Source organism: Anabrus simplex, chromosome 11, assembly GCF_040414725.1.
Source record: "Anabrus simplex isolate iqAnaSimp1 chromosome 11, ASM4041472v1, whole genome shotgun sequence".
NCBI classification, from domain to species: Eukaryota; Metazoa; Arthropoda; class Insecta; order Orthoptera; family Tettigoniidae; genus Anabrus; species Anabrus simplex.
Window position 1 is genome coordinate 54,301,201 of NC_090275.1, and position 18,389 is coordinate 54,319,589.

General features: G+C 40.5%; 1 protein-coding gene across 1 annotated transcript in view; it reads right to left on the reverse strand.

Moving 5' to 3' along the window:
• Nucleotides 1-1,925: 1,925 nt before the first annotated feature.
• LOC136883307 (H2.0-like homeobox protein) overlaps nucleotides 1,926-18,389 on the reverse strand; it is a 71,832-nt gene continuing 55,368 nt past the window's right edge. Inside the window, exon 4 of the mRNA XM_067155542.2 lies at nucleotides 1,926-2,328. Within this exon, the coding sequence (XP_067011643.1) occupies nucleotides 2,170-2,328 (159 nt within the window). The 3' untranslated portion in view covers nucleotides 1,926-2,169. The remainder of the gene's footprint in view (nucleotides 2,329-18,389) is intronic.

The window sequence follows — 18,389 nt, forward strand, 5'->3', positions numbered from 1 at the left end:
TAATTAAAAAGTGGTTACAGGAGCTTCCCCATTTTCATCGGATGGGTAAAATTATATATTCTATGACGTTTGCAGCAAAGTGTCCAGTATTGTCTATAGTGTATTTGGTTATAGCATCTTTGGAGAAGCGTTCCGGACGTACCTTCCGACTTCCCGTTAGTGCGTAGCGTAGCGTGTGCGACCTTTCAGTATAGGTTATAGCAAATACAGTAGAGACAATACGCGACACTCTGCGAGATATCGAGGGACAGCGATTAGAGCTCTGTCTAGTGGAGTGACCCGAGAGTTACAGATTCTGCCATAAGAGCACGTGTATTTGTTTGTGAAGTTTTTGGGGTTATTTATGTGTTTGCATTAAGTTGACATAAGTAAATAGTAGCGTGTGTCATTCCTTTATATCTCCGGTCAATATGAGTGGAAAGATATGTTCTTTTCTTATATTCACCCCTAACGAGTTATTATCAATTTAGCAAACTAAGCATTGTATGCTAATTGATGTCTATTAAAATACGTAAAATTGAAGCTGTCTAAAAATATTTTAGATCCTATTTGAGATTCTGTTTTAGGCAGCTAAAATTCATTAAAGCACCTAAAAATCCGAAGTCTACTGCATGTTTCTGGGGTGGTTGGAAGTGTAACGTATTGTCTGAATATGAAGAGAAACAGTTTGGAACACACACAAACACCCAGTCCCTGAGTCAGAGGAATTAATTAGACGCGATTAAAATCCCCGATGCGGCCGGGAATCGAATCCGGGACCTTCTGAAACGATGGCCTCAACGCTGACCATTCAGCCAGGGATTCGAACAAAACGAAATCATCATTGAGTTTCATTATTTCTGTCAGTATTAGCATTCAACTTTCGTAGTGGAACAAAGCAAAATTCATTATTCAGTTTCCTTATTTCTTTCAATTTTAACATGCAACTTTTGTAGAGTCAATGTTGCCACCTGATGTTTAAGGTCGGGCCGCAAGGTACGCCACTGTCAACATGTCTCTCAGTTTAGCAAGGGAGAATACGGAAGTGTCCAGTATTGTCTATAGTGTATTTGGTTATAGCATCTTTGGAGAAGCGTTCCGGACGTACCTTCCGACTTCCCGTTAGTGCGTAGCGTAGCGTGTGTGGCCTTTCAGTATAGGTTATAGCAAATACAGTAGAGACAATACGCGACACTCTGCGAGATATCGAGGGACAGCGATTAGAGCTCTGTCTAGTGGAGTGACCTGAGAGTTACAGATTCTGCCATAAGAGCACGTGTATTTGTTTGTGAAGTTTTTGGGGTTATTTGTGCGTTTTCATGAAGTTGACATAACGAAGCGATGGCTGTTCCTGCCACTGTGCTTCCTTCCTGCGAATATATTTATGAAAAAGAAAATTTTCTGTACACGTGAAGAATAGGACAAACGGCCAGGAAGTTTAAGTTACTTCGAGATATTGAAAATTCGAGTAATGGAGGTTCGAGATATCGATGTTCGACTGTACTTACGGACTGGCGGACCGGATCGCCGACCAGGGGTCTGTTCCACGAACGAACTTTGCAACTTTTCAACTTAGCACTTTTCACTTTTCAATTCTTGCAAAGTGCGAAGTCTTTCTGTTTCACCATGATCTAGGTTGTACTTTTCAATTTCTTCGCAGAGTGACTGGGAGAGCTTCGTCTAACCTTCACGGTGTGTGACGTGACCACAATGTCGCTGTGGTTGAACAGCATACGCTGCGCTCATCGCCTGCCAGTCCGCCCCCTTACAGTACTGTGCGCCCGCGGGACGAAATGTCCAGCGTGAGCACCTCTGGGCTAGGCTGTGAATGGACCCCTTGAAATGCAGTTCCTGGACTTAAATATTGTGTATTTAAATTTACAGTACGGTATATCTACAGTTAACAACAAGGTTACAATAATTCGTCTGCTGGTTGGGATGAACAACATATCCATTTCTTTATTTTAAAACAATTTCAGCTAATAATAATAATAATAATAATAATAATAATAATAATAATAATAATAATAATAATAATAATAATAAATACATTATGACAGAGTATTATGGTGATAAGTTCAAAATAATATGAACAGAATTTTCTCACAGATCCTTAAATCTGACACACTTCAATGTCACTGTGACTTCATGCGGTCTTACTTCAAAGTCTAACACATTTTTGTGACACTTCTAGCTGTCCACAGTTTGAATGTCTATCTCAGGTTCCTGAGTACTGTCAGGTCGGCCCTGTTCTTCTCGTCCACCTCGGGACTCCATTGCGTTCTGCTGGTGCTTCGCTTCTTTACTATGTCGCCATTTCATCCGCCTGTTCTGGAACCACACCTTGACCTGAAATACGAGAATCAGGATTAGTCATTTGCGCTCATTTGTAATGAGTAGGATTAATAGGTTTCTTCTTGAAAAAATACGGGAAATTTTTAATTTTTAACATGGGCATAGGTCATAAGCTCCTAAGGAAATAGTGGAAAGGAAACATCTTACTATCATCTTAAGATGTTATGATTTTCATTATCATGAAAAACAAATCAGTCAAATGAAATGTTAATAACTCCACTTTACGACCGTTAAGGTGTCAAGTGTATTGTTTGACACCGCGGTTAGCCGATTCAAGTCCCGTTGGTCGAACAAATCTTCACCATCAGAATGTTGGCGGTAGGGCAGGGGAGGTGGTGGTATACAGTTCCTAATCACAAGATTAAACCACTCCGCACTGTTCTTATGGAGTGAGGGCATATGATGCTGTTGATGGTGACTCGATCGTCGGATGGAGACGTAAAGCTTCGAGCAGACTTCTTGGTGGTATTCGATAGGAGTAGACTATTTGCTAACACCAGGTTTTACCATATCCCTACGTCATTATTACGGAAAGGATTTTAAGGTGGAAGGTATTGTCAGAACATACATACAAAAAGGTGCAATAAAAAGGTGTTGATGAAATCATGTTATTAAGGTTTGAAACAGTTACACGAACTTTCCTTATCCCATTTACTGGTTTCTAATAATTAATAAACTTGTATTGGATTGCATAGATAACATTTCAATGTTTTTGATAGTAAGACGCTGGCGCTTTGAACTCGATAGATTCTTATATATAGTAGGCCTATATATAGAGAGAAACTCCGGTCAACATCTACAGGAAACAATGGAGTATATCTTGTCAAGGCTCGTAAAGGGAGTTTCTTCAAACTGAATCTGAATTTGTCTTTAGCAAATCCATCAAAATTCTTCCTAGCACTCATCGTCTTCTTCCAAACTCTGAATCACATCAGGCAAATGCGTGTAGCCATGCACTTCAAAAAGTTCCAAAACTAGGTCTTTGTTGTTGAGCAATTGTTGGCCCTGCCTGATGATGACTGTGTCCGTTGAGTGTATGGCACAAATGAAGCATTCGATTTTATCAAAGTTTTCGCCCAAGAAGTGTTGAAGAGAATACAGATTCTGTCTGATCTTTTAAAAATGCATGTAAAAGTGGGGCGGGAGGTGGGGGTCGGGAGAGGTGCTGAAGCATAAAATAGAAGAGAAAAGGTGGCAAGATGCAGTAATCTCACAAAAAGATGCAACAAACTGTGTTTAGTTCGCTTCATTTTATGTTCCTAAATACATACATCGACCTTTCAGTATGAAAATAGCTACATTTTGAGAAAGGTGCTGTTCTTAAAATACTTTCACTAGTCTTTATCATCATCGTCCCACATTCAGATGCGCAGGTCGCCCATGGATATCAAATAGAAAAACCTGTACCAGGCGAGCCGAATATACAGGGTTATTCATTTAAGATGTTACACGGAAATAACGTCTAATCCATTAAAGATATCGGTATTCTGTTTTCATATTCGTAAATGATACCCAGAAGGCTGTAAAATTATGCGCTACGTATTGTCATGGGGTGCTTAATAACCGAGATATTGATACTCACTCTATATTTTTAAAAGGAATGGCACAAATTCATACAGATGGCCTAAAAGTTCAACTGCTTACAAGTTCAAATATGTAAGTATTTCCAAAATCGAACAGTTAGTTTTTGAGATATTAATAAGAACAGCATACGCGGTTTTGCATGCCGCATCAGACAGCGTGCGGTCGGGAAAGGACATATTGACGCGCAAGCAGTTTCCTGCGTGTGATTCCAGCCACAGAATGGGTACCAGGCATGTAAGCATATCATACGCATGTGATGAATCCTTGGCTGACCGTACACTGTCTGATGCGGCACGCAAAAGCCCAAATGCTGTTGTTATTGATATCTCAAAAAGTAACTGTCCGATTCTGAAAATACTTACATATATGAACTTTTACACAGTTGAACTTTTAGGCCAGCTGTATGTATTTGTGCCGTTCGATTTAAAAATATGGAGTTAGTATCAATATCTCGGTTATTAATCACCCCACGAGAATACGTAACACATTATTTTACAAGCCTCTGGCTATCATTTACGAATATGAAAACAGAATACTGATATCTTTAATGGTTTAGACGCTATATCCGTGTAACATCTTAGGTGAATATCCTCGTATATCCTCGGATATTGCCGGGCTGAGTGGCTCAGACGGTTAAGGCGCTGGCCTTCTGACCCCAACTTGGCAGGTTCGATCCTGGCTCAGTCCGGTGGTATTTGAAGGTGCTCAAATACGTCAGCCTCGTGTCGGTAGATTTACTGGCACGTAAAAGAACTCCTGCGGGACTAAATTTCGGCACCTCGGCGTCTCCGAAAATCGTAAAAGAGTAGTTAGTGGGACGTAAAACAAATAACATTATTATTATCCTCGGATACTCGCGGCACTAAAAGCCATACGATAAGTAGATTCTTATAATAATCATTGTTCTTTCTTATTTCTACATATTTATAATGAGTGAACCCATGTCCCCGTCTAGGCACATCTTCAATGGAGGTGAGCCGCATTTACATTCTTCACAACATATCAGCCCTCTTGCTAATCTTAAATTTCTGGCGCCAGGCTACTGGCAATCGAGTCTGAGCCTTCACCGTCTACGGTCTACATGCCCTTTCTGGAAGAACAATTTCACAATTAGCATTCATTTCCCTGTGTTTAACTTATTTCCAGCTCCATAGCAAAATGGTTAGCATGCTGGCCTTTGGTCCAAGGGGGTCCCGGGTTCGATTTCCGGTCTGTTCGAGGATTTAAGTTTCATTGGTTAATTCCTCTTGCTCGTAAGGCTATGTGTTTATGCCCTTTTAACCCTCCAAGTGCTGATCATTTCACTCTTAAGTGCGGAGCATCCTTACGGCAGCGTGCAGATATATTTTAAAAAATTATAATAAATACAAATTTGTAACTACATATTGCATATTATATATCAGTTTGTTCAGGAAGAATTCGAGAATAAGATAATAGTAGGATATTTTACTTACAAGTATCCAGTAAAAGTATAATGGATGATTAGTCATATTTTAAAAAACTAATCAAAAGATGTTCCAGTTTTTGAGGTTAGTCACAAACACTATATTATCTAAAATTAAATTCCAAGATATACGAAATGTGCCAATTTTAATTACAAGCACAATGATGTATAATAATATAAACTTCAATGAATAATTAAAAAAAGTCACAGGTAAAAAGACTCGGAGAGAGTCTGTTGTGGTGGGTCATTAGGTCTAGATGTGCCTGGTAGGTTTAGCACGTTTGGATTGTCTGCATCAATACTTGACGCATTACTATAGTCATGGGTATCTAAATTAGGGCCATATTCCTCCCCACTTCCAGAAGAAAAGTCGTCTAATGATAAATCACCAGGAAAATCTTCTACATTACCAATGTCGTCTTCAGCTTCATCACTCCCAAGCTCCTCCAACGCTTCTCTAATTGCACTTGAACCACTTATAATGATCACTTAACTAATGTAAACCAATTAAAATAGGGTAAATCAGGCACACAATTATCACAAATTGGCTAGCAAACAATAATCTTCAAACGCTCGAAGCAACTGGACAGTTTGGATAGACGTAAACAAAGACCGGTTCACAGTTGACAAGATCGCCGCTTACTGCTTTCCTTCCCCAACCAAAGACCAACTTTCACTGCCTACCAGATAGAGATTTGCATTTCGCAGGGAGAATATTAGTAAAATCGATTGTTATACTGATTTTACGAGTTGTTATATCGATTTTACGAATGGTCTCACTGCGAGACGATAGCACTTGAGCCGGGATCCGAATCAGCTCGTAGCGAGACGATAGACGATCCTAGGTAGGGCCCCATCCGCTACACGGAAAAGCATGGATATGTTTTTGGGCGTTCAAGACGAGAGAACGAGTACAGATTCTTTGTTTGTTCCCCTTTTAGTAGTCACAACATGCAGTGGGGGTACAGATAATTCATCCTTTGACTCCACCAAAAGGGGAGATAAAAGTGTCCCGATAAATCGGAAGAAAATTAGTGTGTCTGTTACAGGGAAAATAGATTCTTAGGCAGATTCAACTCTTATTAAACGTATCAGTAACAGCTGATTCAAAACAAACAGATCAGTTTTTCCTAGGAAGAGTAAACTATGCCTGCTGTGGTTTAGTAAAACTTGATTCGCAGATGCTGCTCTGAAAATGTAACCGCGCGCGCCAAAACTTTGTTATGATTATTAAAACATTCCAATTGTTTGGACCCGTACTTCTATTATTGGAAATTTTCTTTGTTTTGATCACCCCAGCACATAACAGGCAGTCGAAAGTCGTCATTACTCGGTCTTTATTGTTGTGCAATAGTGACAAAAGATTCAGTTGCGTTTAAATAATTACAGTAGTTTAAGTGTTTAATATCTAGGGCTCGGATGTTAAGAAAAGTCATATTTTTTTTCTGTGTCTCTATTTTCTTGCCTGATAGGATTTTGATGCAAATCAGGCGAACATCGTCACAATTAAGTGATTTTTATTTGTCATGTAAATACGTATTTTGGCTATTTTTGTCGTAAGGTCATATTTAGAGCTATTTTCGTAGAAACGTCATATTTCAGCGGTTTGACGACAGCTGTAGCTGTGCAAAATTATCTTCAACTTACCGAATGCGAACTAGTGATCACAAAACTGCTTCTCGGTATCACATCTGCAGTTAATACACGTGCAATACTCTGCCTCTTCTATGAACATTGCGCAGGAATTGTTTTCCAACATATGTTAAGTCGAACTTTGGAATTATATCGAGTGCAATTTCTAATTTAGAAGCTGCTAGCTTAGACATTCATGCAAGTATTGAAATTGTGAGAAGTGTTGAACTTTCAGGACAACAATCACGTGGAGTAGTTGGCGACTGTGTAAAACGGGAACTTCAAAATGCGCTTAATCGAAATGACGGTTTTCGCTGTGTGTGCAGGATAAATGATGTTCTTAGAGGAGAAGGGGATTTAACATTATATAAATATCACCAATGACGTATTGTGACGTATAAAGGAGCTTATCTTCTTACAAGAATGTGTTAATTGATAATGGGAGATCTTTAACGCATTTGAGTAATATTAATTAAATCTGGCCTTAAACGTTCAAAAATATTTTAAAAATTAGATTGATTTCTAGTTATTTCGTGTTTCAAACCACGAATGCGGGGTGCAAACATGTTTTGACTTTTAAAATGTTGTGTGATCAGGTAATCTTAGCGAACTGAGTACTTTGTAGGTAAGTATTCATAAATGTTTGATAAGTGAATCAAGGACAACAGACTGTGAATAACTGCCAAAAATCTATGATCAGAAAATTAATATGAAAGTAAGAATAAACGATTTAGTTAACAAATATATATAAAAGGAATTGCCGTTTCGATTTATAACATTTTTAAATGGCCATATTTATATTAATCATTTTCGGGTCGTATTTTGAAATTTTTACGTCATATTTCGTCACTTTTGAGGTCATATTTGCTTGCTTATTTGGGCTATTTTTAGGTCTTAAACATCCGAGTCCTAGTAATAACTATGTCAGACCCTACGGCAGAACTGTTCCGTGAAAAACTGAAGCAGGAACGCTCGACTTCCAAGGTAAATTCACTGACAATGACCAAATTGAAATATGATAGCTACATTCAAAAAGTGCAGAATCTAAAAACTGCAACTAAAAATGAAAGTATCGATTTCAGGATTTTAAGAAGATATGACATTATTGAAGTAAATGATATTACAAAACTAATACACCCTGTTACGGACCAATACAGCATAAGGTATTATGTTTTTGATGAAGAGTTGTTTGGAGTTCTTAACGAAGCGCACATATCTACTGTACATAGAGGAAGAGATCGTATGATTTAGCAATTGAAAGGAAAATTTCAAAATGTTACTACGAAGGACATTTTACTATTGTGTTCAAAAATTGAAACATACTTTGCAAGAAGAAAGGACTGGTTGTAAAGCCTTTGTTATTCAAGGAAAAGAATTCCCGATGTCAAGTGGATTTAATCGACTTTCAGTCGCTACCTGATGAAGACTTCAAATTTATAATGGTTTACCAGGACTATTTGACAAAGTTTGTTGTGCCAAGACCACTCAAATCAAAGACTTCAGACGAAGTGCCTAATAATATTATTGATATTTTTTTACTTTGTTAGGCACTCCTTGTATTTTACAATCGGACAATGGCAGAGAATTTGTTAGTAAATTTATTGACAGTCTGGTTAATACATGGCCTAACTTCAAAATGATGCACGGCAAACCGCGAAATAGAGTCAAGGTAGCGTCAAAAGAGCCAACCAGGACATGGAGAATATGATAACCTCTTGGATGCAAGACCACAAAACATCAAAATGGAGTGAAGGCTTAAAGTTTATTCAACTTATGAAAAACCAGTGCATTGCCTAGTGGGATAAAAAAGATTGTATGAGGCAATGTTCGTTTGCCCCCCGAGACACAACTTACCTAGTTCAAAACTACCAACTGAGGTTCCGGCAAATTTAGAAACATAAGAAGATCTACAATGCGCAATTGATCAAATTCAGCAACAACAAGAAAACGAAATTCAAAGTAACGAGAATGGAAATTCTGACGAAAATGAAACAAACCAAAATGTATCAAGTGGTGAAAAGCTCGATGATGATAGTGATTATGTCCTCACTGACCTGGACAAATCTACTCAGGACATCAAGAGACGGAGAAAAGAAGTTTTCTGCTGTCCAGAACAGAAGGCTAAACGCATGAAGATAATCTCAGATCACATTCATCCGCCAGTAGAAAAAGGAACATCAATTCGAATTCTTGTCTCCGATGTTGACCGCGGTAGAGGAGATGCTTAGCGTGGTACTGGAGGTTGTCGATGATGTATTTTATCGAACTGGGACGAGAAATGGAATTCTAAAGCAGCTTTTCTCAACATAAAATATATCTAACTCTCTCTTCTCTTTCGCTGCCCGTAGTATGGAATTGTTCAGATTTCAATGATTATATTATTTCAGGTCTCAATTTAGTAAATATCCTACGAACATAATCCAAGGAAATGAAGTTCCTATGGATAAAACAATAGCTGTGAGGACTGTTGCAACTTCACAATCACTTGGAAGTGGACAAGGTTGTTTTAAATGCTCTTGCAACACTAAATGCGAATCCACGAAGTGTATGTGTAAGAAGAAAAATGTGGTTTGCAACTCGAAGTGTCACAAATCTTTACCTTGCTGTGATAAATGATGACAATTTCTATCTCTTTATGTATTATAAAGGTTTTGCATTTTTTGTTCGTTTTTCTTAAACATTTCTATCTCTTTATGTATTGGTTTTGCCTTGTTATTTGTTTTTTTATTAGCTAGTACCGTTTCCTTGCAAATAGTCAACTGTTACTACTTCCAGTCAGTGAGGTATAGTCAACTCTGACTAGTAAATGTTGATCGAAATTGAACACTAACGGCTTGAACTTTTACTGAAAAGACTGGTAAGAGTCGGCTTTACCTAGGGAGAGTCAACTCTTACTGGACAATCGACTTTCCCTGTAACATACCCACAAAACAGAAAATATGTTAAGGTCTTGATTATAAGAAAATGAGAGGCATTCTAGATGTAATACTAACCTAATTATTATTAATAGCCAGCCCTGCGTTGTAAAAGCAGCCTCTTATTCCAAGGCTCTGGGTTCTTCTTCTTCTTTTCTGCATGGGCCTCTAAATATTAGTTCCTAATTAGCGTCGACCTCTAAGATCTTTTGCTACCATGTTTTTCCTTCATTCCCACCTAGATTTACCTACTCCCTTCACAAAGATGCAGGTTGTTCTTATTGGGTCTTCTGGGATTTTTTCTCTCTTCACCTGGTAGTCCTAGAGTGGAGAGTCTGATTATACGCAGCGCCTCACATTCAAAAAGTATGTGTTCAGCTGATTCCTCTGCTTCATTGCATTTCCTACATATATTGTCTCTTATTACTCCAATTCTATTCAGGTGTTTAGTGTCCTATCAACAGTCCTACTACCCATCTTATAGTTTCTCTGCTGAGTTTCAACAGTTCTTTAGTATGCTTTTTGTTTGGTCCTTTTATCAGTTCCTTCGCAAGCCTGCATCCTGGAGTATTTTTCCAGTTTTCCATTTGTTTCTTTTGCACCCATTTTCCTATGTAGTATCGGGCTTGTCCATAGAAAATCCCGCATACAGGTTCTGGGCCTACAAAATGTGTTTCTGCCCCTTTCCTGGCCAGTTCATCTCCCTTTTCATTTCCTTCTATACCTGCATGCCCTGGTACCCATATTATTTTGAAAATGTTGTACTTTGAGAGCTTCAGGAGAAGTGAATGGCAATACCAGACAATTATGGATATTATCCAGACTGCTTCTAGTGCCTTAATGGCCGCTTGGCTGTCCGTAAAAATAGGCCCTGGGTTCACTTTCCGGCCAGTTTAAGGATTTTAAGTCTCGACTGAGCAGTAGAACGGAGTTCACTTGATACGAGAGTTTCTCAGGCTCTTAGTTATAGGAAGAAAGCGCACAGTGAGAAGATGACGCTACTGACCTATTATACATAGACGAACAATGGTTGCCATGGTTACAATACACGCGGGAAATTATGACGCTAATTCCAGAAAGACCTCCAGTCCAAAAACATATCCATGTTAACAAATGAATTAACCAAGGATGTATAGTGGTCCCTATTTTATTGGCAAACGGTAATTAATTTAAAATGTAGCCCTCGTTAACATCTTTCTTCCTGTTTTGAATCTAATTTTGTTGTGGCTGATTTTTAGTAATTTTTGAGGATAGTTTTTTTTCCATCTATTTAGTCATTAAAATCCAGGCCCTTCTCATGACTGAATTATGACCGGCAGAAGATGTGGCCGTCATTAGTAGAAAGGGAAGGTCACGCTGATTGGGAGACACTGTCCCACAGCCTTTGACTGCTTGAGGCTGCGAATTCACGAAATCTTAAATGGTTCCATTAAAAGTAAAGTTATTTCAAAATTCAGTTAACTAGGCCTACATATTCATCTCCGTTTAGTGCACCGAATCAAGCGAGCGATCGGATGACCATGGGACCTTTATAGTCTTGAGACTCCCGCAATGCGAGGATCGCTGCGCCGGCTGCTTCACCCCTGTGGGCAAGTAATCCATTGGTTAACACAAATTTATCAGTCATCATTAGAATGCAATAAACTTTTTCCTGTGGTCGTTGAGAACGTTTTGAGATAATGACTACCGCTATTTCAAAGCATATCTGCAGCATTCACAACGGCCCATCCGACACTTGTCTTCAAATGGTTCCGTCAAGTATTTAACCCTTAGCAATTTCAAGTGCTTGCCATTAATGTAATGACTTTACGCGTGATAGGATTCATTGTCTTCTCTTCTCCTGTTCCATACATATGCAAAATTCACGCATTTCGATGTCATCAGAACGTCCCTTCTTGGGTCTATTTAAAGGGGCTTCAGCACAGAATTAGCATTTTTAAGTTTTCGTAGAGTGGTTCAATATACGGATATCAACCTCCCTAACACCCTTGGTTGCATAATAATTCGTTTGCCTTGCAAAATTTGCCACGGTCTCTTCAAAGTTTGAGTCATACTGTAGCTCCATCGTATCTCTGAGGGCAATTCTAAACTTGTTCCTGTCTTTATGAAGTGATTCGTATTCACTGTTCATAAGCGTTATTTAAAACCGTTTACACAACACTCATACAGTGGGATATTAGCTGTTAAAAATCTCCAGAATACACGTGGCGCGCGGTGTCTTTTGACGACGACACTGCCCAGAGGGACGCGTACGCCGGGGATGCACTGAGAGCCCGACCCAGTGAGCTGGGCCATGAGCCGACACGATATAATTATTCCCACAAACAAGTCTTACAGGCTACTTCAGACTTTCGTATATGAGACATTTTGTTTTTCAAGAATATGTAATAAATATAAATAAAAATCAATACAGTATAAATAAATAACAGCTGCAAAGTGGGGCTTTCCTTTTACTGTGCAGGATGTCAGGTCCATTGTTAAAGGATACCTTGTCAGATGTGGGAGAAATGAAAGTAGGTTTAACAAAAATTTCCAGATTTTGATTGCATAAAATGAATTTCATTGCAAAGCCCGTATTGTCCATAGTATATATTTTAAGGTACAGTCAAAAGTAACACACGTATCGAGCCTAACTTCTCTTGGGCAGACGAAGACGAATATTCAACTACAGCACAATCTTTCTCCGTATCTGCGCTCACAGTCAAATATTCCGCCTCTCATAACCTCTTAACCTAGAATTATGAACAACACATCATCACGCCCACATAAGAAGAGCTCGATCATCGAATTTTAATGGAACTTCAGTAACCCGAATCGTATTTTAATGTGTATTTGGTGACCTTGTCTATTTTACTCATCTTACAAGTAATGAAATGGCGTATGGCTTTTAGTGCTGGGAGTGTCCGAGGACATGTTCGGCTCGCCAGGTGCAGGTCTTTCGATCTGACGCCCTTAGGCGACCTGCCGTCATGATGAGGATGAAATTATGATGAAGACGACACATATACCCAGTCCCCGTGCCAGAGAAATTAACCAATGATGGTTAAAATTCCCGACCCTGCCGAGAATCGAACCCGGGACTCCTGTGACCAAAGGCCAGAAGATCAGCACGCTAACCATTTAGCCATGGAGCCGGACATCTTACAAGTATTTTTGGCTGATGATATCCGAAAAGCAAGGATGAAACAAGTCCCGACACTTGTTAATTGCTAATCAAAGAAAAAAAATAGTATTGTAAAGGTGGAACCTTTGACTATACCTTAAAAAAACGATTGGTCGGTATCATTTATCGAAATGCATTCTGAAGCTCCATCAATCATACCCAGAGAAAGTAAAAACAAAAAGGAGTTGTGCCCAGTTGAATAAATCAAATATTACAAACCCTCATTGGTATATATTGTTTTCATTACTAATACATTCATCGTATTATTCTTTTTTAATTATTGTAATTTTTAAAGCACTCTTTTTGTGACCAAGTTCACGACACAAAAGGAAAAACTTGGGCATCTATTGGAAACCACAATGTCTGAAGTCACTTCAAAGTATGGGGTGACATCCGACATTACCGGTATCTGTTATTATACATTTTATGTTAGTATATGTTGTAAAGTACTTTCCAGATTGTGTGCCAAAAGCATGGATTCAATTCCAACCCTCTCCACATGGGTTATATGGAGTGAAGGCATATGACACCGTTAATGGTGATTTATCTGTCGGATGGAGACATTAAGCCTTGAACAAACCCCTTGATGCTATTCGACAGGAGTAGGCTAGGTGCCAGCACCGAATCTCACCCTTTCCCTTCCTACTATCATGTACCATGTCATTCATTTCATTTCAGTAAAAATGATCGGATGAGACTGACGTCAGGAAGGGCATCCAGTCATTAAATCTCACTACTAAGATTCATCTCATCATCTCGCTTCATCAAATTATCGTATAACCATCATTTTATCTAACAACAATAGTTTAACGTGGTTGAATTTAATATTTTATTTTAATGAAAAGGATATAACACAGAATAAGTCTCCTATTATAGTTTATTTTACAACCGTAAAATATAGCAGTACATATACTGATTAATTGTATTAATGACGATGATCATGATGATAAATAATAATTTCGTGTGGCTATTTCTAGCCAGGTGCAGCCCTTGTAAGACAGACTATCCGATAAGGGTGGGCGGCATCCATATGTAGACAACTGCGTGTTATTGTGGTGGAGGGTAGTGTTATGTGTGGTGTGTGAGTTGTAGGGATATTGGAGACAACACAAACACCCAGTCCCAGAGTCAAGGGAGTTAACCATTTATGGTTAAAATCTCCGACCCGGCTCGGAATCGAAACCGGGACCCTCTGGGCCAAAGGTCAGCACGCTAACCACTTAGCCATGGAGCCGGACATCATGATGATGAGATTGGGTTAGCGATAATGAGAAATGAAGAAATGAACACAATGATGACAACAGTGGTAACAACTTCGTGTAATAATAACTGCTAACTTATTAGTTTGGTGCGTAAGTCCGTAGCGTTTTTGTTTTGCGAGTTGGTACTCCGGTTGCTATGGGTTTATTTATCGATTGTCATTTTTATTTGTAGTTCAATGTGTGTATTTGAGGTTATGTACCGCACTGAAGTTTTGTCATTTGCAGATAGTGAGTGGAGCTGTTGGCGCTAGAAAATGGAGTGCCAAGTGGAGAAATTGGAATATTTCCGACATAGTCTTTGAGTTCAACAGAGAAGCGAAAGCAGCGGAGGAGGCTCGAAACATTTGCGCCGTGTATGGGGATAATGTCATTGGAGAGAGCACAGCAAGAAAATGGTTTTCTCGTTTTAGGCAGAATCGTTTTGACATTAGTGACTCTCCACGTTCAGGGAGACCTTCGGGGTTTGAGGAAGATGCTTTAAACGTATTAATCCAAAATGATCCACGTCAGTGTACTGTAGAACTGGCAAATGTGGTGAACTGTAATCTTTCCATCATCGTGCGACATTTGCATTCAATGGGCAAGGTTAAAATATCGGGTGTATGGGTACCGCATGCTTTAAGACAAAACCACACAAATTAGCGGGTGGCCATATGTGCATCTCTGCTTGCTCGTCATCGATTGACTCGTGAACAACACCAAGCATTCCTATTCCGTATCATTACCGGTGACGAAAAATGATGTCTTTATGCTAACATAAAGGGAAAGAAAGGAATCGTTGAGCCGAAACAAAAAAGCATCCACAAAACATGTTATGCATCTGGTGGTACAGCGATGGTGATTTCCCGAGGTGTAACCGTCACCGCTGACATTTACTGCCAACAATTGAAACGTATTGCTGACACAATCCAAGAAAAATGACCAGCCAGACTGGGTGAAGTGACGCTACTCCATGACCACACTCTGCTAACCAGACAAAACCGATCTTTGAGCTCTCAGATTTTCAACTTTTCCGCTTTCTATCGAACAACATTCAAGAAGTTTCCTTTCCGAATGAAAATGCGCTCCGAACATGGCTTGACGAATTCTTCGACTGAAAACCACGCGATTTCTACAGGCGTGGACTGTTGTAAATAGTGAAGGAGAATACTGATGATTAACTTTTTTCTTACAGTATGTGTATCTGATATATTTAATAATAAACTTATGGAAAAAAGCTAAGAACTTATGCACTAATAATTACTAGCTAAGTGATCATTTTCAAACTTTTGTTAGAGTCTAAATCATGAGCCAGAGCTGATTAAATTTCGCGCTGTAATTATGACAGTTCGAATACGGTCAAAAGCAGACTCGGTACTTTTGCCACGTTCACCTCAGTCCTACGCGTGCTGCCTATACACCACAAGTTTTGTAAAACTTATTACACGACAAAATGGCTCCTATCGGACAAATATCAAATCTGTTCTGGCTTTAGCATCGCTGTTTCTCAAACATTGGCGTACAGTGCATATGTAAACATGTCTGAGGTATCGTGACACATACCGCGTGAAATTATACCTAGTCCAGCCATAAATACTGTCACAAAATATTTTGTGAATATATGAAATATGATTTGAAAATATGTTATAAACATGCACATTACTCACAGTTTGCACAAATCAGTTTTCAGTATGTCTACCGATGGCATGCACACAGGCTTTCAGCGTCTTTAGCCAGTCATCTATCTCTGAACGGATGGTATCAATGGGGAACTCCGCCACCGCTGAACCATGGAACGCTTCAGACTTTTACGCGACGAATGTCCCTTCTTGCAGAATGTCCCTCTAATACTGCCCATAGTTTGAAGTCCAGGGGGTTAAGATCGGGGATACCAGAAGGCTATTCGGCAGTTGAGATGAAGTCTGGTGCATAGGCCTGCAGCCACTGTTGAGCCATCCTTGATTTATGAGCTGGCACAGAATTTTACTGAAAGGTCCTGGGATCACTGTTTAACATGCTGATACTTTGAATATTGAATTTTCACAACCGCATTGTAATCGAAACCGACTTTCAACCTATTAGGTCGTGTTACGTACATTTAGTACGTGTTGAAGAGATGTTAAGTACAGAACAAAAATGGCCAACCAGACACCAGTGGGATCCGAACCCACAACCTCCCGATTTCGCGTCGGTTGCTCTACCAATTCAACACGTACTAAATGTACGTGACACGACCTAATAGGCTGAAAGTCGGTTTCGATGCTGATACTTTATTCAAGTCCTTATAAACCCATGACTGAAGAGAGGTGGTGACCTTTATAACTCTTTGACGAGCTTTCCGAGAACTTACCGCATATACCCTTATCATTTTAGGGGTTAAAGCTCTCTTCAAGAGTGAAGAACGAATTCTTGGTGTTACCGCTGAAGAAGCTGCCTTGTTTTCAGTTTCCTCTGCTGCTTCAGGTGCGGAGTCAGGACATGCCCGGTACTGTGCCGATAGGTTGTAACACCATGATCTTCAGAAAGTGCCCTGGATATTGATCGTGGTGAAATGTTGACTTCCCGTGCCGTCATCTGCTTTCGGATTGGTTTTCGCCGGATATGGGACGCCACTATTCTCAGACAGTGACGACGACCAACTACACTACGTCTATCAGTAAATAGCTGAATTGTCCGGTAGACGAACCTCTTGCTGAATTTCATCTGTTTCAGGGTTAAGAAAATGCTACATTGTGCAAGGCAATTACAGCTAGCTTGGTTTCGTATTCACGTCACTCCATGCTTAAGCAAGGAAGATATATCTTCCTCTTTCACTGTTGAACACACTCTGGTCAGTACTAACCTGTTCTACAGCATTTGCAGCAGACAGACGACTTTACGAGGGGTATGGTGATCGGGCTGAGAAGGGCAGGTTGGTCGCTTCGTCAAATCGCAGCCGATACCCATAGGGATGTGTCCACGGTGCAGCGCCTGTGGCGAAGATGGTTGGCGCAGGGACATGTGGCACGTGCGAGGGGTCCAGGCGTAGCCCGAGTGACGTCAGCACGCGAGGATCGGCGCATCCGCCGCCAAGCGGTGGCAGCCCCGCACGCCACGTCAACCGCCATTCTTCAGCATGTGCAAGACACCCTGGCTGTTCCAATATCGACCAGAACAATTTCCCGTCGATTGGTTGAAGGAGGCCTGCACTCCCGGCGTCCGCTCAGAAGACTACCATTGACTCCACAGCATAGACGTGCACGCCTGGCATGGTGCCGGGCTAGAGCGACTTGGATGAGGGAATGGCGGAACGTCGTGTTCTCCGATGAGTCACGCTTCTGTTCTGTCAGTGATAGTCACCGCAGACGAGTGTGGGGTCGGCGTGGAGAAAGGTCAAATCCGGCAGTAACTGTGGAGCGCCCTACCGCTAGACAACGCGGCATCATGGTTTGGGGCGCTATTGCGTATGATTCCACGTCACCTCTAGTGCGTATTCAAGGCACGTTAAATGCCCACGGCTACGTGCAGCATGTGCTGCGGCCGGTGGCACTCCCGTACCTTCAGGGGCTGCCCAATGCTCTGTTTCAGCAGGATAATGCCCGCCCACACACTGCTCGCATCTCCCAACAGGCTCTACGAGGTGTACAGATGCTTCCGTGGCCAGCGTACTCTCCGGATGTCTCACCAATCGAACACGTGTGGGATCTCATTGGACGCCGTTTGCAAACTCTGCCCCAGCCTCGTACGGACGACCAACTGTGGCAAATGGTTGACAGAGAATGGAGAACCATCCCTCAGGACACCATCCGCACTCTTATTGACTCTGTACCTCGACGTGTTTCTGCGTGCATCGCCGCTCGCGGTGGTCCTACATCCTACTGAGTCGATGCCGTGCGCATTGTGTAACCTGCATATCGGTTTGAAATAAACATCAATTATTCTTCCGTGCCGACTCTGTTTTTTCCCCAACTTTCATCCCTTTCGAACCACTCCTCCTTGGTGTTGCATTTGCTCTGTCAGTCAGTGTATATGGAAAAAGGAAATTTCTTTTTTGCTAGGGGCTTTACGTCGCACCGACACAGATAGGAATTATGGCG